At 45.5% G+C, this 25,825-nt stretch overlaps 1 protein-coding gene across 2 annotated transcripts; it reads right to left on the bottom strand.

Annotated features, from left to right (window-relative positions):
* Nucleotides 1-25,825, bottom strand: TOR3A (torsin family 3 member A). Of its 2 annotated transcripts, none has more exons than XM_047753931.1 (6): nt 25,277-25,825; nt 24,201-24,314; nt 22,920-23,185; nt 21,196-21,374; nt 1,369-1,493; nt 1-853 (listed from the first exon to the last, which is right to left on the bottom strand). In XM_047753931.1, the coding sequence occupies exons 1-6, from the start codon at nt 25,554-25,556 to the stop codon at nt 603-605; spliced, it is 1,215 nt and encodes a 404-aa protein (XP_047609887.1). In that variant the 5' UTR covers nt 25,557-25,825; the 3' UTR covers nt 1-602. The 2 variants fall into 2 exon arrangements, with proteins under 2 accessions (XP_047609887.1, XP_047609886.1); XM_047753930.1 differs by having other exon boundaries at nt 22,920-23,044; nt 25,277-25,624.

The following is a 25,825-nucleotide window of genomic DNA, read 5'->3' as shown; positions in this document are numbered from 1 at the left end:
TTTTAGAAAAATACAAAATTTTAATCTTTACTTATGACACAATGAAGGATTTAGATGTGCAGAGCAGAATCAGCATTAGCCTACACTGACTTGATTTAAAGTAAGTTTCCTCTGTGCACTCTCTCCTTCAGCCTTAGGCTCTTTGCTGACCTCACACAGCTTGCCTCTGGGAATAACAACTTGAAAGCTAACCCATCCAAGCCTGCAGACTTGATGTCTACTGCCAGCCACTGGTAAGCAGACCTTCATTTTTCTTTTCCCCGTCACCGAGGATACGCAGCCTCAGGCCCAACACCCAAGTCCAGGCAACCCAAGTCTAGGCAAGAGCTGATGAGCTAATAAATCCTTGGGATTCATCTCTCATGTGGCTTTCTCCAACCACCTGGGCCACATTTTGGAATGTGGCTCTCTAAGGCACCAAGTGATTTTAAGAGTTGGCTCTGCCTCTGATGTAAGGCCTCCCTTTTACACACCACTTGTGTACTTGTGACTGCTGGATGCTAGCCTGCCCCTCCCACCCCTTGCATCCTGGACTGTGCGCTAACAGGCCCTAGGGTCCTCTTAGGGGAAGGAAGGCAGCTTCAGGAAGTTTTCATCTAGCCTCAAGGCAGGAAATAGTTAATTCTCTGGGCAATAGATTTGCATCCCTGAGAAGAGAAGAGCTGTTCCTCCTTGGGGACATACACCATCATCTTGGCGATTTCATCCAGGGCCTCCTCCGTGTACAGGAGCTCCTGGCTCAGGAAGGCATCGCGGGCACACAGCCTCACGTGACGGTACTCCAGCGGCAGGAAGGGGATGAGGAAGTCCATGAGGTTCTCCTTCACAAGGCGGCTGTGCCCGAAGCCACTGTCTGAAATCAAGACCCAAGTTACAGGGAGTCTGACTGGGGTTGCACGGTGTCCTCCACCCTAAGGCCTGGGCAAGGTCTGATCTCATATGCCAACTCCAGGAGGGCAGTTGGACGTTGTGTTGGGAACTCGGCAGTGCGTCTCCTTTTAGGGAGAGGGCTGTGTTGAACTGGACGTGGGCTGCAGTGAAGCCGGAGTGACCCCACCTACGAGAGGAGGCTGAACCACCATGTTTCTCGAAGTGAGACTCTCTTGCTCGGGGTCCACGCACTCCGCAGACCACTGTCTGCATTGCCAGGGCAACTGCTCCCTTTCGAAGTATCTTTAGAAAAGGACTCTGGCTTTCCTGGCACTTTTCTCACACCTGCCTGAATTGGACAGCAAGAGGACGATACGGCAGATTCTGTGTCATGAGTCCCCCGGCTACCTCCTGAGCACAGCTTCCAGCGCACACACGTCACCCCCCACCTCCCCTCTCATCAGGGGCTTATCTTCGGCGAGGCTGGCCGTCTCCTACCTGTGGACTCCACAATCTCAGCCTGCAGGTGGGGCTCCAAATTTTCCATCCTGATGTCTTCCCGGGACTGTCCACCTTTAAGCAGATCCAGGACCACCTCATTGATGACACTGCCCCCAAGGTTACTGAAAGAGATTAAGTCCTTGTTAAGAGATTCTGTTTTTTGTTTAATTGAAGTAGAGGTGATTTACAGTATTGGGTTTCAGGTATATAGCAAAGTGATTCAGTTACATATATTTTTCAGATTGTTTTCCATTATAGGTTATTATAAGATATTGAATATTATCCCATGTTATACAGTAAATTTTGGTGGCTTATATATTAGTGGTGTGTATCTGTTAATCTCATACTCTTACTTTGCCCCCCTACCTTTCTCCCTTGGTAGCGATAACTTAGTTTTCCATATCTGTGGGTCTGTTTTGTTCATGGATTCTTTTTTTTTTTTTTTTTTGGGTCTTTTCTAGGGCCGCCCCTGCAGCGTATGGAGGTTCCCAGATTAGGAATCTAATCGGAGCTGTAGCCACCGGCCTGCGCCAGAGCCACAGCAACGCAGGATCCTTAACCCACAACCTCATGGTTCCTAGTCGGATTCATTAACCACTAAGCCATGACGGGAACTCCTCCTTTTTTATTCTACATATACTATTTGTCTTTCCTACTTCTCTAGGTCTATCCAGCAAATGAAAATATTTCATTCTTTTTTATGGCTAACATGCCACTGAGATGTGTACCCCATCTTCTTAAGCCACTTGTCTGTTGATGAACATGTGGGTTGCTTTCATGTCTTGGCTTTTGTATAGTGTGCTGCTGTGGATGTTGGGGTGTGTGTATCTTTTCAAATTAGAATTTTCATCTTTTTAGGATACATGCCTAGGAGTGGGATTGCTAGATCATAGGTAACTCTAGCTTTTTAAGGAAACTCCATGCTGTTTTCCATAGTGGCTGCACCAATTTATGTTCCCACCAACAATGCAGGAGGGTTCCCTTTCCTCCACACCCTCTCCAGCATTTATTATTTATAGACTTTTTGATAATGGCCATTATGACTAGTGTGAGGTGATAGCTCATTGTAGTTTTGATTTCTTTTTAGCTTTCATTTCTGTTAGTGGTGTTGAACATCTTTTCATTTACCTGTTGGCTCTCTGTGTGTCTTTGGAGAAATGTCTAGTTAGGTCTTTGGCTCATTTTTTGATTGGGTTCATTTTTTGTTACTGAGTTGTATGAGCTGTTTGTATGTTTCGGAACTTAATCCTTTATTGGTTGCATTGTTTACAAATATTTTCTTCCCTTCCATAGGTTGTCTTTTTGTTTTATTGATGGTTTCCTTTGCTGTGCAAAAAAGCTTTTGCATTTGATTAGGTGCCATTTGTTTATTTTTTAGCCATGCCCACAGCATGTGAAAGTTCCCAGGCCAGGGATCAAAGCCGTACCACAGTGGTGACCCAAGCCACAGCAGTGACAACGTGGGACCCTTAACCTGCTGAGCCACCAGGAAAGTTGTCCATTTGTTTATTTTTGCTTTTATTTTTTTTGCCTTGGGAGACTGATCCAAAAAAACACTGGTACAATTTATGTCAGAGGATGTATTGCCTATGCTTTCTTCTAGGAGTTTTACAGTGTCATGTCTTAGGTTTTATTATTTCTATATTTACTTTCTAAATGGATAGTCTGACCACTGAAGCCAACTGCATAGGTGAGTGGAAGAATGGAGGTTGAGAGACCTGTGCCTCCCCTCCTCCAGGAAATCTTGTCACAACACAAAAGTCTGTATGGAAAATACACTGTCCTGCCTTGCCATCCATCCTCCCTGTCTCAATCCCTTTCGACAAACACCGAGACTGTGCTCAGTGCAGAAAGCACAAAAAATGGCACGATGTTGTTCTTTTGACTTCAGTGTGGAAGGAGAGGCCCATGTAGTGTGATTCTGGACAGTGTGGCAAGGAGGCAGGAGACTCCAGAGAGAGGGCGTGGCTTCTGAGCAAATGCAGACCTCGTAGTGACCCTCAGACAGAAGGCAGGGAAGGGCATGTGTCCAGGTGCGGACCATCAGGGAGCTTGTGGGGTTCAGGGGCTGGAGAAACACAGGGCGAAAGGTAGGCTGAGGCTGGCCTCAGGCTTTTGTCAGCCATGCACGTGGGTTTTAGCTTATGCGCAATGGAGAACTGCTGGAGTTTCACTTAGGAGTATAGGGTAGTAGGGTGGCCTGATCAGCTTTACTTCCAAAGCAGATCATTTTTGGGCCACAGTGGTTGGACTGAAGAGAAAGCCAGCCAGAGAGCTTTTTACAACAGTCCTTGTTTAGAGGTGATGCAGGCAATGGAGGAGGAGTTGCAATCAGTGGAGGAGGCACAGTTGACTGGGCCAAGTGAGGGAAAGGAGGTCAACGAAGAAAACAAGTGTCATCCTTGAATGGCCTACAGCCCTCGGCAGAAGTAGCATTCAGAAGGGTGGAGATGCCCGCTTGGATTAACACACGTTTAAGTGTCATGTACTTGCCAATCACCTTGCCAGGGGTTGTGGTTTCCCTGGACAACTGGAATTATGGGTCTCAATCACAGGAGCTGAGAAGCTGGGAAGGCAGAAGCAGGGCCAGCAGCACCTGCTCCCGCCCCCGCGTATTCTTCTCCACTTTTCCCGCACCCATCTCCCCTCCCAGACCTTCTGCCAGCTCCTTAAATTAGCCATGCTCTCCCCTGCTTTCCCCTCAGGCCCAGCAGAGAGAGGAGTCTAACGACGGCAGGGGGCAAGCGAGGAGTGGGGTCCAGGCTCTCCGTGCTCACCACACTGGCTGGCTCTCTGACAGCAGGTACGTTAACTCAGCTGTGAGTACCCTGCTGGCCAGGCTTGGGACAGGAGGAGGAGCTGGGTGGTTCTCTCCCGCCTGCCTCCAGTGATGGGCAAGGAGAGGCAGGGCAGGCGTTCTTCCAGCCCCGTGAGCCAATCTTCCTTCCTATAGGGGCCCCTGTGCCCCTCAGCTAGATTTTAGTGATGCCCTGAGCCCCCAGATGGAGAGCCTGGCAGAGACAAGGGTAGTCCCCACCCCTTGTGCTCTGCTCCAGTTCGGCTGCTTTGCCAGACTTCCCCTGACACCTGCCTGCACGTGAGAAAGTTGCTTATGACATTTCCTCTGCTTCTCGAAGCTGCTGCCTTCCCCCCTCTGCTGCAGGGAGGCCTGCCAGGCAGGTCACCTGTGTACACACAAGACCACAGTTGCATCAGCTGAGGCAAGACCTGCCCACAGCCAGGGGACTGCCCCATCCTGCAATCCTCCCGGGAGGCAAAGGTGGTGTACATGTGCCTGGCCTGCAGGGCAGGCATCCAGGGTGAAGGGGAGAGGAGGAGGACTCGCTTCCTCAGCCCTGACACGAAGCTTCCGGAGAGCAGGTGCTTAGCGCCTCTCGGGTAGTCAAGGTTTATGAAATGTGTCTTGTGTGTGTCTTTTGTCCTTTTAGGGCTGCACCCATGGCATACGGAGGTTCCCAGGCTAGGGGTTGAATCAGAGCTGTAGCTGCCAGCCTACACCAGATCCGAGCCGCGTCTGCGACCTACACCACAGCTCACGGCAAGGCCAGGTCCTTAACCCACTGAGCGAGGCCAGGGATCGAACCCACAACCTCATGGTTTCTAGTCAGATTCGTTTCCGCTGCGCCACGATGGGAACTCCCAAGGTGTATTAAATGTTTTTTGAAGAAATGGCCATCTCTGCATGCTTGACTACACTATCTCCACCTCCCTTCTGAAGTTCTCTTCTTTGGTCCCACAGCCAACGTCTCCCTTCTTCTTGTATGTTATGGGCTTTATCTCACCCCTCGATCCATCACCTGGGTCCCTTTTCTATTCACCACTCACACCCCTGGGCTTGAGCTCCTCAGGCACAAACATTCCACCTTGAGCCAGAGGCTGCCTTCCTATGCGCCTCAATGCCCTTGCACCTCCTCCCAGCTCCCCTGCTGACTGGGAGGTCTGAAGGGACCAAGGGGCCGAAGGCATCTCTAGAGATGAGCCTCTCCCCTGGCTCTGGGACAGGACAGCATGTAATCTCACCAGCCCTACGAATGCCCCGGAAGGGCGCCTCAACGATCTCTCCAGACTGTGATAACAAACCACAACCTTCACTGCTAAGTCTGCCCTACAGAACAGATACAAACATGACTCAATCGTAATCTCTCTGGGCCTTAATGTCCTTCTTTGTAAAATGAGAGAACTGAATCAGAAGTCCGCCTTAGGGCCCCTTAGATGCACTGGTCCGTCAACACACTGACATTCCCACCAGCACGTTCTATGTGCTGGGGTACAAGGCCTTTGATTCTATGAACAATTTACATTGGTATAGTTCTTTGAATCTTTTCTCTACATTTTTCCCCTGACAAGAGCTCGAAAAGAACAGACATTAATTGTGCTTTTTGTCTTACAGCTTCTATGGGAAGAGGACAGCAGCCCTGATCACCTGAGTTCTGGGTCCTGTCTTGCACCATGACTCCCTCCGTTCGGTGGGGCCTTCTCTACTTGGTGGCAATAGGTGAAAGTCGTCAGTGTTAGTTTTCTGGTACCCAGCCAGGGATGCTGAATTCCTCAGGCTCAGATGAAGCACTGGTTCTGAGGGGTGGGGCACCACCACTTTGCAGGGTGAAGGGAGCAGCAAAGCCACTACCACTTTACTTCAAAGAGCAGGTTTAGGATTTTTTTCAGGGTTGCATTGCTGGCCTTACACGAGTGATTTTTCCACACCATCCTTTGAATCAGCTGTGCTTTTCTTTCAAACGTGAGTCCTCACACCACAGGGGAGGTTGCCGTAGAAATCAAGTTCAGAGGCCCTGTCTTCTCCCCCTGAAAGAATACCTGAAAACTCGGGTTGAGCGGTGCTGCTTTCTGGATGCCCAGGGCAGCAGCTCTGAGACCCTGTCAGCCTGTCAAGAACCCCTGCTCTTACAGGTCCAGCCCAGGCTCTATCAGACCCACTGGAGGCCAGGTCCTTGGTCCCTGTCCTGAGGGTACGTGCCCCTCTCCAGGGGGCTCAGAGGCTCCTCCAGGCCAACGCGGCCTCTGCATGCCATGCCAGGGCAGCTTCCGCCTGGTGGCTCTCTACCCCGGCCCTGCCTCCACCCCGCTGTCTGTCTGCTCTCTGGGACTGCCTGGTCTTGCTTGGACAGTGCACAGAGACCAGGTCACTGGGGGAAAAGGCAGGGCCTGGGGAAAGGGGAACAAGGGCCCTGCTGGAGGGTCAATGAGCAAACTACTACAAAGGCAAATGTTTGCCTAGAGACAGCAGGGTCACCGGGGTCACATTAGGAAATTCTGGCACCTGCGAGGGTGAGGTTTTCCAAGCTGAGAACTGGTGGGAAAGGTGACACCACAGCACCTTACGCTGCAGCCACAAGGCAGAGGTGGGCTGGGCCGGGTTAGAGGAAAGAGGCAGCAGATAGGGCAAGGACATCTGAGATAGCCAGGTACCAGGATTCCTTCCATTCCATGGGAAGACTGTGTCTGCAGGAATGGTTCTGAGGGTCACTGCCCCCACCCCCTGCCAGGGCTTGGGTGAAGAAGCCTTGGGGAGCCCAGATGATTCCTTGTTTGGCCGCCTCTGCATTTTGGAGCCCCTACCTCATTCTCTGCAATAGGAAGAGATTTCTAATTCTGGGCTGCCTCAGAAGGTGAAAAGTAATACGGAGCTGGGGAGGAGAGTTGTTACTTCAAAGAATTTACTGAGGGTTCAAATCACATCAAAATATCTTTCTCTGCTTTTCTCTTACAATCACCCTCTGGGGCTCCACTTCCCACCTTTGCAATGCAACCATAGTGTCCTGTTAGTCTGACTAATAGACCAGGAAGGACTTGCCCCGAACACACCAAAATCCTAACCCAACCACAGTTCAAACCTGTTACACCTTGTTCTTGTGGGTCCACAGTGAAACAAGATCTGCTCTCCACAGCTTGCTCCTTCACACTCACCAAGCCTGGATGAAAAACCAGAACCCTTACTTCTCACAGGGTGTACCCTAAAGCTGGAGAAGACCCCTTAGCATATACTGGCCTGTGGGAAGGGTGCAATGGAGAGGAGGGAACAACTGATTTGGCTTCCACTGAGTGCAAAAAGCTGCTTGTGAAGCATTCAAGTTGGGACAGCATGGGACCCCAACTTGACTTCACACAGATCTTGAGCAAGACTTGCCTTTTAGGGCTGCCATAAAAAGATAAGGCTGGACAAGTTGATGTCAAAATTCACTTTTTAAAAAGCTATTTTCAGAGCCTGTGGCACACAGTCAAGCCGAACAGGAAATGTAGTGCAGTGATTAGTTAAGTGATCAGTCCTGCAGGGTAGGGTTGCAGATCTCAGCATAGGAGCCAGAGAACTTTTCATTCAACACATTATACCCTGAATTCCAGGCCAGGGACTTCCTCTCATGAGCAGTGAAGAAAAAGACCTTTCAAGCCTAGAGAAAAGAACTGGCCATGCTGGACTTAGTGGGAAATTATCCTCCAACTGGGTACACCTTAGGGATTGATTTTTTTTTTCTGTCTTTTTGCCATTTATTGGGCTGCTTCCGTGGCATATGGAGGTTTCCAGGGTAGGGGTCGAATCGGAGCTGTAGCCACCGGCCTGCACCAGAGCCACAGCAACGCAGGATCCGAGCCACGTCTGCAACCTACACCACAGCTCACGGCAACGCCGCCAGATCGTTAACCCACTGAGCAAGGGCAGGGATTGAACCCGCAACCCCATGGTTCCTAGTCGGATTCGTTAACTACTGCACCACGACGGGAACTCCACCTTGGGAATTTTTAAGGGTGGTCTGTAATTTTCAACCAATGTGTTGCCTTGAAAACTTAATGTCCTTCTAAGAGGGGATTTCCCAGTGTGTGAGTTACATTTCAAACTTTATCAGAAAGCTTTCACAATCAAAGCAGTAATGATACAGGAATGAAAACATAAGTGGAACAGAATAGAAACGTGTGCATATATATATATATATATATATATATATGTATAGTCAATTTATGACAAAAGAGCTAAGAAGATGCAATGGGGAGAGGAGAGTTTCTTCGATAAATGGTATTGGGAAACTACATGCAAAATAATGAAACTAGACCACACCCGAAAATTAACTCAAAATGGATTAAAGACTTGAGCTGAAGACGCAAAACCACTAACCTAGAAGAAAACATAGGCAGTAGGATCATTGACACTGGTCTTTGCAATTAGTTTTTGGGTTTGACACCAAAAACAAAGGCAATGAAAGCAAAAATAGTAACTGGAATGACATCCAAAAAGCTTTTGCACAGCAAAGAAAACCATTAACAAAACAAAAAGGCAACCCTACTGAATGGGAGAAAATATTAGCAAATCACATATCTGTTAAGGGATCGAAAATAAAAATCACATAAAACACATCTAAACAATATCTGAATAGACATTTTTTCCAAAGAAGTCATACAAGTGGCCAACAACTACATGAAGAGGTGCTCACCATCACTAATCACAAGGCAAAGGCAAATTAAAACCATAATGAGCTACCACTTCATACCCGCCAGAATGGCTATCATCACAAAGACAGGAAATAACCAGTATTGGTGAGAATGTGGAGAAAAGGGAACCCTTGTGCATGGTTGGTGGGAATCTAAATTGGTGCAACCACTATGGAAAAGAATATGGAGGTTCCTCCAAAAAAATTAAAAATAGAACTACCATATGATCCAACAATTCCCCTTTGTTATTTATCCAAAGGTAATGAAAAACACTAAAAGATATCTGTACCCCCCTGTTCACTACAGCAGTATTCACAAAATAGCCAAGATAAAAAACAACCTAAGTGTTCAACAGATGAAAAGATAAAGAATGTGAAGGGTTTCCCTTCATGGTGCAGTAGAAATAAATCCCTGGCCTTGCTTAGTGGGTTAAGGATCTATAAAGCTTTTGGTGTCTCTATTGAATCTCAATGAGAGCCTTGCTGGGTACAGTATTCTTGGTTGTAGGTTTTTTCCCTTTCATCACTTTAAATATATTGTGCCACTTCGTTCTGGCCTGCACAGTTCCTGCCGAAAAATCAATTGATAACTTTGTGAGGATTCTCTTGTATGTTATTTGTTGCTTTTGCCTTGTTCCTTTTAATATTTTTGTCTTTAATCTTGGCCTGTTTAATATATGTTTGATTAATATAGCTAAGAGAATTTAGCACCACCAAACCAACTTTTACAAAAAATGCTAGAGGAACAGTTCTAGGAAGAAAGGAAAAGGCCACAACTAGAAACAAGAAAACTATGAAGGGGAAGGCTCATTGGCAAAGACAAACATATAGTAAAGGTAGGAAATCATCCGGAGACAAATATGCTATCAAGACTAGCTATCGTGAGGAGAGTACAAAAGCAGGATATTAGAAATGCACTTTAAAAGACCAGCAACTTAAAACAATCTTTTATATATTTATAGACAGCTATATGAAAACCTCATAAAAACTGCAAACCAAAAAGGTACAATAGATACACACAAAAGAAAAAACAATCTAAACACAACAGTAAAGAGATCAAAAGAGGAAAGGAAGGAAAAAAAAAAGACCTATAAAAACAAATCCAAAACAATTAACAAACGTCAGTAAGGACATACATATTGATAAGTACCTTAAATGTAAATGGATTAAAATGTTCAGTCTTTAGACCTAGACTGGCTGAATGGGTACAAAAACAAGAACTATATATATATACTATACAAGAGACCCACTTCAGATCTAGGCACACAGAGACTGAGTAGGAGATAGAAAAAGGTATCCCATGCAAATGGAAATCAAAAGAAAGCTCAAGAAGCAATTCTCAGATAAAATAGACTTTAAAGACTGATATAAGAGACAAAAAACACTACATAATAATCAAGGGAGCAATCCAAGAAGAAGATGAAACAATTGTAAATAATATAGGAGCACCTCAATATGTAAGGTAAATGCTAACAGCCATAGAAGTAACACAATAGTAGTGGGGGAACTTTAATATAACACCCCATTGACATCAATGGGCAGATCATCCAGACAGAAAATCAATAAGGAAATGCAGGTGTGAAATGACACTTTGGGCCAGATGGGCTTAACTGATACTTATAGAACATTCCATATGAAAGTAGCAGAATACACATTCTTCTCAAATGCACATGGAATAGTCTCCAGAATAGATCACATCCTAGGCCACAAAGCAAGCCTTGGTACATCTAAGAAAACTGGAATCATATCAAGTACCTTTTCTGACTACAATGCTATGACATTAGAAACCAACTACAAGGAAAAACAAACAAACAAAAAAACCCTGTAAAAAACACCAAAAGGTGGAGGATAAACAATATGCTCCTAGACAACCAATGGAGAAATTAAAGAGGAAATCAGAAAACATCTAGAGACAAATGAAAACAAAACATGATGATCCAAAACCTGAAGTTTAGATACAGGAGTCTATATATATATACAAGACTGTTTTATACAGTGTGTATATATATATATATATATATGACTATGTATGTGTATATATATATATGACTATGTGTATATATATATATGGCTATGTATGTGTGTATTTATATATATATGACTATGTATGTGTGTATATATATATATGACTATGTATGTGTATATATATGTATATATATATACACAAGACTGTTTATATATATATATACAAGACTGTTTTAAGTTTCTAGCGATACAAGCCCACCTCAGAAAACTAGAAAAAAGCTCAAACTAACCAACCTAAACTTACATGTAAAGCAACTAGAGAAAGAACAAACAGAATAAAAAATTAGTAGAAGGAAAGAAATCAGAAATATCAGAGCAGAAATAAATGAAGTAGAGACAAAGAAAACAATAGAAAAGATCAATGAAGTTAAAGGCTGGTTCTCTGAAAAAATAAAATGGATAAACCTTCAGCTAGAGTCATCAAAACAAAAAAACGGGGGCAAGGGGGAGGGCTCAAATCAATAAAATTAGAAATGAAAAAAGAAGTCACAACTAACACCATGGAAATACAAAGGATCATAAGAGACTACTATGAGCAACTATATGTCAATAAAATGGACAACCTAGAAGAAATGGACAAATTCTTAGAAGGGTACAACCCTTCCCAGACCAAACCAGGAAGAAACAGAAAATATGAGCACAAGAACTGAAATTGAAACTATGATTAAAAAACTTCCAACAAACAAAAGTCCAGGACCAGAAGGCTTCACAGGCAAATTCTATCAAACATTTTAGAAAATGCTTCCTTCTGAAATGCTTCCAGAAAGTTTCAGAGGAAGGAACACTCCCAAACTCATTCTATGAGGCCACCATCACTTTGATACCAAAACCAGACAAAGACACAACAAAAAAAGAAAATTACAAGCCAATATCATTGATGAACTGAGATGCAAAAATCCTCAACAAAACACAAGCAAATCAAATCCACCATGGATCATAAACCATGATCAAGTGGGATTTATCCCAGGAACACAAGATTCTTCAATATCCACAAATCAATCAGTAATACACCACATTAACAAATTGAAGAATAAACAACCATTATGATCATCTTAATAGATGCAGAAAAAGCTTTTAACAAAAATTCCAACACCCATTTATGATAAAAACTCTCCAGAAAGTGGGCAGAAAGCGACCCTGCCTCAACATGATAATGGTCATATATGACAAACCCGCAGCTAATATATTCAAAAGTGAAAGGCTTAAAGCATTTTCTCTAAGATAGATACAAAACAAGGATGTCCATGCTCACCACTTTTATTGAACAAAGTGTTGGAAGTCCTAGACATGGCAATCAGAAAAGAAAAATATGAGAATCCAAATTGGAAAAGAAATAAAACTGTTACTGTTTGCAGACAACATGATACTATACCTAGAAAATCCTAAAGATGCTACCAGTAAACAGAGCTCATCAATGCATTCAGTAAAGCTGCAGGATACCAAATTAATACACAGAAATTGCTTGCATTTGTATACACTAACAACAAAAATCAGAAAGAGAAATCAAGGAGACAATCCCATTTACCACTGCATCAAAAACAATAAAATACCTAGGAATAAACCCTACCAAAAAACAGGTGCTCTGAAAACTATAAGATACCAATGACAGAAATCAAAGATGACACAAACAAATGTAAAGATATACCATGCTCTTAGGAAGGGATTAAGAAAGCAGAGTAGAAGGACTAGAGGTCACCTTTCATTAAAACATCAAAATTACAACCATTTGCTGAATAACTTTCAACCAAATAGACTACAAACTATCAAAAAAAGATATCCTACTTCAGAAGACAAAGAGGAGGCCACATCAAGATGGTAGGAGGGTCGATTATGCGATATAACCAACTCCATACCCACTGAGTGGGTGGCCCACAGACTGGAAAGTAACTATCACAGAGACTCACCTATGGGGTGAGAGTTCTGAGCCCCACATCAGGTTCCCATGTCTGGGGATCTGGCATTGGGAGGAGTCCCTGGAGCACTTGACACTGAGGGACAGTGGAGCTTATGCACAGGAGCTCTAGAGGACAGGGGGAAACAGAGACTCCATTCTATTTACTTATTTATTTAGTCTTTTTAGGGCTGCATTCTTGGCATATGGAGGTTCCTAGGCTAGGGGTTGAACTGGAGCTGTAGCCACAGGCCTATGCCACAGCCATAGCAAAGCCAGATCCGAGCCACATCTGGGACCTACACCACAGCTCATGGCAATGCCGATCCTTAACCCAGGGTGAGGCCAGGGATCAAACATGCATTCTAATACTAGTCAGATTCATTTCCATTGAGCAATGACAGGAACTTCCTGGAGGCTCCATTCTTGAAAGGCACACACAGGCTTTCATATGCACTGCACTGGGTCCCAGGGCAAAGCAGAGACTCCACAGGAATTTGGGTCAGACCTGACTGCAGTTCTGGAGGATTTCCTGGGAAAAGAGGGGGTGACTGTAGCTCGTTGTGGGGGAAGGACACTGGAGGCAAAGTTCTTGGGAATAATCGTCCGCATGTGCTCCTCTGGACATGTGCTCCTCTGGACGTTGCCATTTTGGAAAAATCTGGCTGCACCCATCAGGGCTGAGAGGCCCCAGGTCAAACAATAATCTGGGTGGGAACAAAGCAAACAGGCTGCCTAAAGACCCCCCAGGGGTCTCTAAGAGACAAAGCCCCACCCAGCAGAAGGATAAAGTCAGCTCCACCTACCAGTGGGCAGGCACCAGTCCCTCCCATCAGGAAGCCACCGCAAGCCCATGTACCAACTTCAGCCACAAGGGAGGCAGACATCACAAGCAAGCGAGGCTAAAACTCTATTGTCTGCAAAAAGGGGACCACAGCAAAGCTCTGTACAAAATGAAAAGGCAAAGAATTATGACTCAGAAAAGGGAGCAAGAAAAGACCCCAGAAAAACAGCTAAGTGATCTGGAGATTATCAACCTCCATGAAGAAGACTTTAGACTAATGATAGTAAAGATGATTCATTATCTTGGAAATGAATTGGAGGCAAAGATTGATAAATTACAAGAAACACTGAGTAAAGAAATAGAAGATTTAAGGATTAAGCAAGCAGAGATGCAAAATGCAGTAATTGAAATAAAAAATTCACTAGAAGAAACCAACGGCAGAATAGGAGTCAGAAGAACAAATAAGTAAGGTGGAAGACAGACAAGTGGAAATCACTGATGGGGAATAGAAAAGAGAAAAAAGATTGAAAAGAAATGAAGACAAAGCTGAAACAATGTTAAATGCACCAACATGCCAAGGGGTGCCAAAAAGAGAAGAGAGAAAGAGCCAAAGAAAATAGGTGAAGAGATAACCAAAAGCATCACTAACATGGAAAAGAAATCACTCACTCAAATCCAGGAAGCACAACGAGTAGCATATAAATCAAGGAGGAACACTGCGAGACACATATTAATCAAACTGACCAAAATTAAAGACAAAGAGAAAAATACTGAAAGTGGCTGGGGAAAAAGAAACAACATACATGGGAACCCTGATAAGGTTATTGGCAGATTTTTCAGCAGAAACTCTGCAGGCCAGAAGGGAGTGGCACCATATACTTGAAATGATGAAAGGAAAAAACCTCCAACCAAGATTCTCTACCCAGCAAGGCTCTCATTCAGATCTGAAGGAGAAATCAAAAGCTTTATGGACAAGCAAAAGCTAAGATAATTCAGCACCACTAAACCAGCCTTACAACAAATACTAAAGGAACCTCTCTAGGTGGAAAAGAAAAGGTCACAACTAGAAACAAAAATATTACAGGAGTTCCCATCATGGCTCAGTGGTTAACGAATCCGATTAGGAACCATGAGGTTGTGGGTTTGATTCCTGGCTTCGCTCAGTGGGTTAAGGATCTGGCATTGCCATGAGGTGTGGTGTAGGTTGCAGACATGGCTTGATCTGGTGTTGCTGTGGCTGTGGTGTAGGCCGGTAGCTACAGCTCCAATTAGACCACTAGCCTGGGAACCTCCATATGCCACAGGTATGGCCCTAGAAAAGACAAAAAAAAAAAAAAGGAAGAAAAATATTGCAAATGACATAGCTCACTGGTAAAGGAACACATATAAGTAAAGGTAGGAAATCATCTACACACAAATATGCTACCAAAGTCAGAAATCATGAAAAGAAGAGAGTACAAATGCAGGGCACTGGAGATGTACTTGCAATTAAGAGACCAACAACTTAAAACAGTCTTGTGTGTGTGTGTATATATATATATATATATATATATATATATATACACACACACATACAGTCTTGTATGTATATATACTGTATAAAACAGTCTTGTATATATATATAGACTCCTGTATCTAAACTTCAGGGTAACTGCAAACCAAAAATCTACAGTAGATACACACACAAATAAGAAAAATGCAATCCAAATACAACTCTAAAATTAGTCATCAAACCACGAGAAGAGAACAAGAGAAGAAGGGAAGAAAAAAGACCAACAAAAACAAATCCAAAACAGTTAATAAAATGGCAGTAAGAACATACATATCAATAATTACCTTAAATGTAAATGGACTAAATGCCTCAAGCTTAAGACACAGCCTGGCTGAATGGATACAAAAACAAGACCCATGTATATGCTGTCTTCAAGAGACGCATTTCAGTTCTAGGGAAACATACAAATTGAAAGTGAGAGGATGGAAGAAAATATTCCATGCAACTGGAAATCAAAAGAAAGCTGGAATAGCAATACTCATATCAGACAAAATAGACTTTAAAATTAAGAATATAAGAGACTTGCCGTGGGAGCGGCCCAAGAAATAGCAACAACAACAACAACAACAAAAAAAGAATATAAGAGACAAAGCAGGACATTGCATAATGATCAAAGGATCCATCCAAGAAGAAGATACAACAATTGCAAATATATATGCATCCAACATAGGATCACCTCAATATATAAGGCAATTGCTAACAACCTTAAAAGGAGGAATTGATAATAACACAAATAATAGTGGGGGACTTTAACAGCCCACTTACAGCAATGGACAGATCATCCAGACAGAAAATAAAACAAGGAAACACATACATGCAAAAATCCTTAACAAAATACTAGCAAACCAAATCCGACAATACATTAAAAGGATTGTATACCATGATGAAGTAGGATTTATCCCAGGGATGCAAGGGTTCTTCAATATCCATAAATCAATCAGTGTGATATACCACACTAACAAACTGAAGAATAAAAACCATATGATCTCAACAGATGCAAAAATAGCTTTTGACAAAATCCAACATCGATTTCTGATAAAAACCCTCCAGAAAGTGGGTACAGAGGGAACCTACCTCAACATAATAAAGGCCATATATCACAAACCCACAGCTAACATCATTCTCAATGGTGAAAAGCTGAAAGAATATCTGCTGAGATCAGGAACAAGACAAGGATGTCCACTCTCACCACTTCTATTTGACATAGTTTTGGAAATCCTACCCACGGCAATCAGAGAAGAAAAAGAAATAAAAGGAATCCAAATTGGAAAGGAAGAAGCAAAACTATCACTGTTTGCAGATGACATGATACTATACCTAGAAAATTCTAAAGACACTCCTAGAAAAGTGTTAGAGCTCATCAATGAATTTGGCAAAGCTGAAGGGTACAAAATTAATACACAGAAATCAACAGCATTTCTATATACTAACAATGAAAGATCAGAAAGAGAAATTAGGGAAACAATCCCATTCACCATGGCATCAAAAAGAATAAAATAACTAGGAAATAAACCTACCTACAGAGACAAAAGACCTGTACTCTGAAAACTGTAAGCCACTGATGAAAGAAATCAAAGATGACACAAACAGATGGAAAGATATACCACACTCTTGGACTGGAAGAGTGAATATGATGGGGTTGATTCAAATGACTATACCACCCAAGGCAATCTACAGATTCAATGCAACCCCTATCAAATTACCAAGGACTTTTTTCATAGAACTAAAACAAAATATTTTAAAGTTTGTTTGGAAGCATAAAAGACCCAGAATAGCCAAAGCCATCCTGAGAAAGAAAAATGGAGCTGAAGGAATCAGGTTCCCTAACTTCAGACAGTACTACAAAGCTGCAGTCATCAAAACAGTATGGTACTGGCACAGAAACAGAAATATGGAACAGGATAGAAAACCCAGAGATAAACCCGCACACCTATAGTCAACTAACCTAAGATAAAGGAGGCAAGGATGCACAATGGAGAAAAGACAGTCCCTTCAATAACTGCAGCTGGAAAAACTGAACAGCTACTTGTAAAAAAATGAAATTAGGAGTTCCCATCGTGGCGCAGCAGAAACCAATCTGCTAGGAACCATGAGGTTGTGGGTTGGATCCCTGGCCTTGCTCAGTGGGTTAAGGATCCCGTGTTGCTATGGCTGTGATGTAGGCCAGCAGCAATAGCTTCAATTAGACCCCTAGACTGGGAACCTCCATATGTCGCGGGTAGAGCCCTAAAAGGACAAAAGACAAAAATAAAATAAATAAATAAAAGAATGAAAATAGAACACTTCCTAACACCATACACAAAAATAAACTCAAAATGGATTAAAGACCTAAATATAAGACTGGATACTATAAAAGTCTTGGAGGAAAACATAGGCTGAACACTTTGTGACAAAACCACAGCAGTATCTTCTCAGATCCACCTCCTAGAGTAATGACAATAAAAATAAAAATAAATGGGACCTAATTAAACTCCAAAGTTTTTGTACAGCAAAGGAAACTCTAACAAAAGGACAACCCACAGAATGGGAGAAAATATTTGCAAATGAAACGACTGACAAGGGATTAATCTTCAAAATGTATAAACACTTCCTGCAGCTCAATACCAATAAAAAACAACCCCATCAAAAAAAGGGCCCAAGATCTAAACAGACAATCCTCCAAAGACAGAGAGGTGGCCAAAAAACACATGAAAAGATGTTCAACACCACTAATTATTAGAGAAATGCTAATCAACAAAATTGTACCAGCTTATACCAGCCAGAATGGCCATCATCAGGAAGTCTGCAAACACTAAATGCTGGAGAGGGCATGGAGAAAAGGGAACCCTATTACACTTTTGGTGGGAATGCAAATTGGTGCAACCACTATGGAAAACAGTATGGAGATCCTTAAGAAACTAAAAACAGAATTACCATTTGATCCAGCAATCCCACTTCTGGGCATCTATCTGGAGAAAACTATGACTTGAAAAGATACATGTACTCCAGTGTTCATTGCAGCCCTATACACAATAGCCAAGACATAGGAGCAATGTAAATGTCCATCGACAGAGGAGTGGATAAAGAAGATGTAGTATGTATACATGATGGGATATTCAGCCATAAAAGGGAATGAAACAATGGCATCTGCAGCAACATGGATGGACTTAGAAATTATCATGCCAAGAAGTTACTCAGACAGTGAGACGCCAACATCATATATATGCTATCGCTTACATGTGGGATCTAAAAAAAAAAAGGATACAATGAGCTTCTCAGAAGAACAGAAACTGACTCACAAACTCTGAAAAACTTATGGCTTCCAAAGGAGACAGGTTGGTGGGGGGAGGGATGGGATGGGGCTTTGGGATGGAAATGCTGTAAAAGTGGGTTGTGATGATCGTTGTACAACTATTAATGTAATAAAAGTCATTCATTTAAAAAATTAAATGATTAAAAATATATATTATACTCTTAGACTGGAAGAATCAATATTGTCAAAATGATTATAGCACCCAAAGCAAACTTCAGATTCAATGCAATCCCTATCAAATGACCAATGGGATTTTTCACAGAACTGGAATTAAAATTTTTTAAATTTGTATGGAAACACAAAAGACTTCAAATAGCCAAAGCAATCCTGAGAAAGAAAAATGGGGAGTTCCTGTCATGGCACAGAGGAAACGAATCTGACTAGGAACCATGAGGTTGAGGGTTTGATCCCTGGCCTTGCTCAGTGGGTTAAGGATCTGGCATTGCCATGAGCTGTGGTGTAGGTTGCAGATGCTGCTTGGATCCTGCGTTGCTGTGGCGTAGGCTGGTGGGCTACAGCTCTGATTAGACCCCTAGCCTGGGAACTTCCACATGCTGTGGGTGTGGCCCTAAATAGACAAAAAAAAAAAAAAAAAAAGAAGAAGAAAAAGAAAAATGGAGCTGGAGGAATCAAGTTCCCTGACCTTAGATTATACTATAAAACCACAGTCATCAAACCAGTATGGTACTGGCACAAAAAGAGAAATATAGATGAGTGGAACAGGATGGAAAGCCCAGAGATAAACCATCTATGGTCAATTAATTTACAACAAAGGAGGCAGGAATATACAATGGAGAAAAGACAGTCTCTTCAATAAGTGGAGAAAACTGGACAGCTACATGTAAAGGAATGAAATTAGAACATTCTCTAACACCATACACAAAAATAATCTCAAAATGGATTAAAGACCTAAATATAAGACCAGATACTATAAAATCCTTAGTGGAAAATATTCGCAGAACACTCTTTTGACGTAATAGCCACCATTGGAGGTTCCTTAAAAGATTAAAAACAGAACTGCCAAAAAAAAAAAAGAAAAAGAAAAAGAAAAAGCAGTGAGTTGTGGTGTAGGTCGAAGACATGGCTTGGATCCCGTGTTGCTGTGGCTGTGGCATAGGCCAGCAGCTATGGCTCCGATTAGACCCCTAGCCTGGGAACCTCCATTTGCCATGGGTGTGGCCCTTAAAAAAAAAATGACAGAAAGACAAAAAATAAATAAATAAATAAAAACAGAACTGCCATATGATCCACCATTTCCACTCCTAGGCATACATCCGGAGAAAATCCTAATTTGAAAAGACACATGCACCTCAGTGTTCAACGTGGTGCTATTTTCAATAGCCAAGACACGGAAGCAACCTAAATGTCTATCAACAGGAATTGATAAATATGTGGTACATATACACAGAGGAATAATACTCAGCCATAAAAAAGAATGAAATGCCATTTGCAGCAACATACATGGAGGGACCTAGACATTATCCTATTAAATGAAGTCAGACAAAAACAATTACCTATGATATCACTAATGGAATCTTAAAACGTGATACAAATGAACTTATTCACAAAACAGAAACAGACTCACAGACTTAGAAAACAAGCTTACGGTTACCAAAGGGGAGAGACGTCGTCGTTTCATTTGGAAGGATAAATTAGGAGTTTGGGATTAGCATACACACACTACTACACATAAAATAATCAACAAGGACCTATTGGATAGCACAGGGAACACTCCTCAATATTCTGTAATAACTGTTTGCGAAAAGAATCTGAAGAGTGGATGTATGTATAAGCGAATCACTTGGCTATACACCTGAAACTATGCAACACTGTTAAGTCAAATACACTCCAATATAAAATGCAAATTAAACTGGAAAAATTAAGATTAAAAAAGAATGTTGTATATATATTTGGATACTATTCAGCCATAAAAAAAAAGTTAATCTTGCCATTTGCAACAACATGAATGGACCTTGAAGGCATTATATTAAGTTAAACAGGTCAAAGACAAGTAAGACACACAGTGTATAATCTCACTTATATGTCGAATCTTAAAAAACAAAACCAAACCAAAAATCCCAACTGGTAGGTACAGAGAATAGATTGGGTGCTTATTAGAGGGGAGGGGGGGGGCATGGGAAAAATGGGAAAAGGGGTCAAAAGGTACAAACTTCAAGTATCAAGTCATGGTGACGTAATATTCAACACGGTGGCTTTAGGAAATTACACTGTATTGCACATGTGGGAGCTGTAACTATGTATGTGACAGATGTTAACTAGACCTATTGTGATCCTCTCACAATAGAAACAAAATTATGCACACCTGAAACTAATACATGTCAGTTACACCTCAACTTAAAAAAACCCACATTGCCCTTCTAAGAGGGGACTCAGGAAGTTTCCTCAGGAGGCTACGTACTAACTGAGCCTCCCCACCCTAAGAGAACCACGGAAGAAGCTAGATGCGGGACAGCTGGTCTTCCCCAGGCTGGTCCTGGGAGTGAGTTAGGCGGACTGTGCTGGGGAGAGTGGGAAGCGGGTGTCAGAGTCCCTCACAAGTGCTTGGCAGAATCAGGGCAGGAGCAGGGAGACCTAAGACTCCCCACCTCTGCTGCCACCCAAGCAGCTGGGCTTCTGTCTCCTCTCCTGGAGTTTGTGTTGGTTTCCCTTGTGGACAAGGGTAGGTAGCCTAGGACAGCGTGGTCTCCCCCACCCCAGCTTACAGGCTGATTAAGAGCCCCCAGGACTGGCACCCACAGGGCCTGGGCAGGGCTTTTCCTCCCCTCACCCAGCTCTCCTGACTTGTTCCTCCGTCCTCACCTGAGAAAAAGAAAGATGCTTCTGGGGGACTTGGCCCTGTGGTTCTCCAGGGTCTGGCGGCCCAGCTGTGGCCCGAGGACCTCCAGCAGTTCCGGGTGCAGCTTCTCGGCCTCATCTAAAATGAACAGGGTCTGGTGGCAGCGCTCCTGCGTCTTCCTGATCTGGCCCGTCAGCTGCTCCTGCAGGGAATACAGGCAGCTGCTGGGGAGCAGCGGGAGGAGCCTGCCAGCCCCAAGGGCCCCCGATGAGGGGAGGCGTGGTTTCTCCAGAGCCTCTGCAGTGGATCACTTGGGGCTGGGTTCCGCCCTAGAACTGCCAGATCCAACCCCTGGGGGTGGAGTGAGGGCATCTGCCTTCCCGAGCTTCCCAGGTGATTCTCCAGCACCTTAAGGTTTGAAAGCCAACCAGGTGGAGCCAGCCTGGGGAGAGGGAGCGGGCCTGGCTGCCCTTGGGAAATGGCCACACCTGCTCCCTTCCTTTCTGGATGCGGTTCCACCCTAGAACGGACTGCTCATTCACCCTCCCCAGGGGCAAGAGTCAGGCTCTCACACGGGGTGACAAGCAGAGACAGGCCGGAGTGCCCTGAGGCAGCCAGTCCCGTCTTGAACTCCCAGGAGGAGAACACCCACGGGCGCCAGGCTAGGCTGGGGAGGACTTGTCTGGGACCCAGCTAATGCCAAACTGGAGTTCCCCATCCCAGGCAGGACAGTAAGCCCTCGACTGAAAAGAGGCTGCTTGGCAGGGTTCCCCCAGAGATCAGAGCCAGCTCCTGCCCCGGGTGGGGATTTGTGGAGAGCTTGCTCCCGCTGCCACCTCCAGCCACCTGGATTCTGACCTCAGCCCCCGCCCCCTGAGTGTGTGTGAGAGGATGTGCGGAGGGTGGGAGAGTGTGTACATGTCGGTCTTCCGAGTGGGGAAGCTGAGCTTCACAGCAGCTTTACTGCAAAGCCAGGCTGTTCTCTCGGGGGAGGCCTGTCTGACCAGATGCCTGCCCTTAGGAGCATTTGGCTGCCCCTGCCCTCCAAGGCCACACCAGAACTGCCAGGTGACTCGGGCAGTCTGCCCTCAAAGGCTTACATAATCTTCCCAAGTTAACACACTCCAAATATTGGAGCTGAAGGCCAAAGACAGACTCTGTCACCTCTGTCATGCTGCAGTGGGGCTTGGTCATCGTCTGGCTACATGTCTGATTGAACGAAACCCAGAAGAGTGTGGACTGGGAATCTGGGGTTGATGGATGCAGACTATTGCCTTTGGAACGGATTAGCAATGAGATCCTGTGTGTAGCACTGGGAACTATGTCTAGTCCCCTATGACGGAGCCGGATAATGGGAGAAAAAAGAATCTATACATGTATGTGTGACTGGGTCACCATGCTGTACCGCAGAGAATTGACAGAACACTGTAAACCAGCTATAATGGAAAAAAATAAGAATCATTATATATAGATAAAAAAAAAAAGAAAAATGAACACACGGATCCTCTGGTCCAGCTGGTGTCTGGCCCCCCTGTGCAGCCGGCAAGGACACAGCCCGGCAGTTTGGGACCTGTGCTTTCCTCCACACGTCCATGGCCTCATCTGGGTGTCGCGGATGCCTCTGCGGGTTACAGGTCCCTCCTCCTCCCCACACCCAGGGCTGGCCTGGGCCGCCCTCCCACCCAGAGGCCTGGGCCCGGGGCTGCACAAGCCTGTGTGAGGCCCAGCCCCACGCAGCCGGCCTCACCTTGTACTGGTCCACATACTTGGGGTGAGGGAAGTGCAGCGTGGCTATGAACACCTGGACGCAGTTGCTCCTCAGCCCATCCCGGAACAGGTTCTCCGCCAGCAGCCGAGCCACGAAGTTCTTGCCTGTGCCAGACGAGCCATGGAACGACAGAGCCAGGGCCTTGTCTGGCTGGGGCAGCTCTAGGTAGCCCCTTACTGCCGCCAAGACCAGCTCCTGGGCCAGGTGCTGGCCGTGCAGTCGCACGCGCAGGTCGGCCTCTAGGCCTAGGGGTGGGAACGAGGCCATTGTGAGAAGGGCCCACAAGCACTGTCCCCTCCAGGCTCCGCGATGGCCGAGAGATGGAGCAGTGAACATCTATCTCTGAGGTGAGAGCCATCCTGTTTGGTGGCCTCCAGACAAGAAGCCACCAGGCAGAACTTGCAATGGAAGAGATTCAGGGCTATTTGCTGAAGAGTTTGAGAAATCAAGACTGACATTAGGGAGAGAATGGAATCACTGCTCCGCCCCTTTTTGTCTTTTTAGGGCCGCACCTGCAGCATATGGAGGTTCCCAGGCTAGGGGTCTGATTGAAGCTGTAGCCACTAGCCTATGCCAGCACCACAGCAACGTGGGATTGAGCCACGTCTGCGACCTACACCATAGCTCAGGGCAATGACAGATCCTTAACCCACTGAGCAAGGCCAGGGATTGAACCCACAACCTCATGGTTCCTAATCAGATTCGTTAACTGCTGAGCCACGACGGGAACTCCTCATGTTATAATTTTCTTTTTCTTTTGGTCTTTTGCTTTTTTGAGGGCCGCACCTGCGGCATATGGAAGTTCTCAGGCTAGGGGTCTAATTGGAGCTGTAGCTGCCAACCTACGCCACAGCCACAGCCACACCAGATCTGAGTTGCATCTGAGACCTACACCACAGCTCATGCGATGCCTGATCCTTACCTCACTGAGCAAGACAAGGGATCGAATCTGCAACCTCATGGTTCACAGTAGGATTCGTTTCCGCTGCGCCACAACGGTAACTCCCTCATTTTACCATTTCAATTCAATCCAGCAAACACCTGCTGAAGGCAGCTAGTGTGTTCAAAGCCCTCTGCTAGGCCTTCCTTCCTCTCAGCTGTGAGGTTGCAGGGTTTGGATCATGGCCTCTGGGAGCCATGGTGGAGACAGGGAGGCTGCCAGCTGTGGGCAGAAAGAGGTGGGGGCCCTTCACCCTGACATTTCCCTGAATTGCTTCCCCTCCCTGAAGATTCCTGGCCCTTAGGGCCGTAAGATCCTACCCGTGAAGTTGTTGATGATCCTACAGTCCCCACTGTCGCAACAGTCCTGGAAGCTGCAGTACCACGTGGTCAGGATATCCAGGTACTGCTGGCCCAGCAGGGGAAGACTCCAGCCTGGAAAAGGAGGAGCTGTGAGACAGGGGCGGTGCCCAGAGTTGAGGAGAGGGAACACTACCTCCCTACCACCGCCCAGGCTCTTCCGTACTCCTGAGCGGTGCCTCAGCAGGGAGGGTGCAAGAGTGGGCGCCTCCAGCTCTGAGGAACTGGGTGGATGGTCTTGCTACAGATGCAGCTCTAGCTGCAGCAAAAGCTCAATTTACCCAACAAATCAGCCTTAAGCACTTTGTCCAGAAGTATAAGAAACCCAGGCCCTGCTGGTCCGGCAGGGAGACAAACAGTAACTGGTGATTATCCTTCTTCCTACTTGCTTTGGATTCCAGAATCATCTGATTATGGCCAACCCCAAGTGTCTCAATACTTTTATCAAATGTCAAGTTTGAATATACCTATCAGTAACAAAAACCAGAAACAAAAAAACCATTCACTGGAAAGACTAAAACAAAAGACTAAACAAAAACCATTCACTTGGAATTTAGAAGGCTTTGAATTTAAATGAGAGATATTTCTAGCACCATTACAGGGGGACCATTACAGCATTCCTATTCCAGGACCTAGAATTAACGACATAGATTGCAAAGGCGCCTCAGAGATCACCGAGTCCACGACAGTGATGTGACAACACTGCCACACCATTTGTCAGAGACAGAAATCAGAACTCGGTGCGGCGGACTCATAACCCAGGCCCCGGCTCCATAAGCAGCAGAGGAGGAGGAGGGGGAGGTATTTGAAGGGTGTCTGCAACCAGGAACTTTCCTTAAAGCCATGGAGAAGGTGGGCAAGAGCAGCAATTTGGAATGATGCTGCCGGGCCCTCAGTCTGGCCGGAACAGCAGCGCCGCAGGCTAAGGCGCCGGCCTGCGTCCTAGGGCAGGCGCGAGGCTCTGAACTGCACCCCGAAGCACTGTGCCCCGCGCTTCTGCCCGCGCGCCCCCGCCTTCCTGAGCCAGCGGGTCTTACCCAGGGGCCGCGCGGGCGCTTCCTCATCCTTCCCACAGGCCTCGGGCCACAGGCGGCAGCTGAAGAGGGCCCAGTAGCGTCTGGAGAGGGCGCCGGCCGCCCTCAGATGCTCCCGCAAGCGCTGGAAGGCCTTCCAGGCCCGACCCGAGTCCGCCTCTGCCGCCTCGTCCCTCGACCTCGCGTGGTCGCCGTGTCCCCGCGCGCGCGGGGGCGGCGGCAGCAGTAGAAGCAGCAGGAGCCAGAGCCAGAGGCAGAACGGATGCCGCCGGCCGCAAAGCATGGCCAGCCCTGCTGCCGCTCCCCTCCGCCGCCTGGCCCTCTCGGCCCTTTCGAGCCCGGGGCGGGCGGGCGGGCGCCGGCACTTCCGAGGCCCTGATTGGCTGGGGATTGGCGTTGCCCTGGGAACCGCAGGCAGCTGAACTCGCCTCCCACGTGACCTAGGGCGAACCTGGCGTCCGCCGGGAACCGAAACCGACTGGTGCCCGGGAGGGCATCCAGAGGCCGACTGTGGGTTCCGCCACCCAGCGGGGTCTCGCTGCCAGGCAGCAG

The sequence above is a fragment of the Phacochoerus africanus genome, chromosome 11, assembly GCF_016906955.1.
Source record: "Phacochoerus africanus isolate WHEZ1 chromosome 11, ROS_Pafr_v1, whole genome shotgun sequence".
Taxonomy (NCBI): Eukaryota; Metazoa; Chordata; class Mammalia; order Artiodactyla; family Suidae; genus Phacochoerus; species Phacochoerus africanus.
This window is presented reverse-complemented; position numbering and strand designations above follow the sequence as displayed.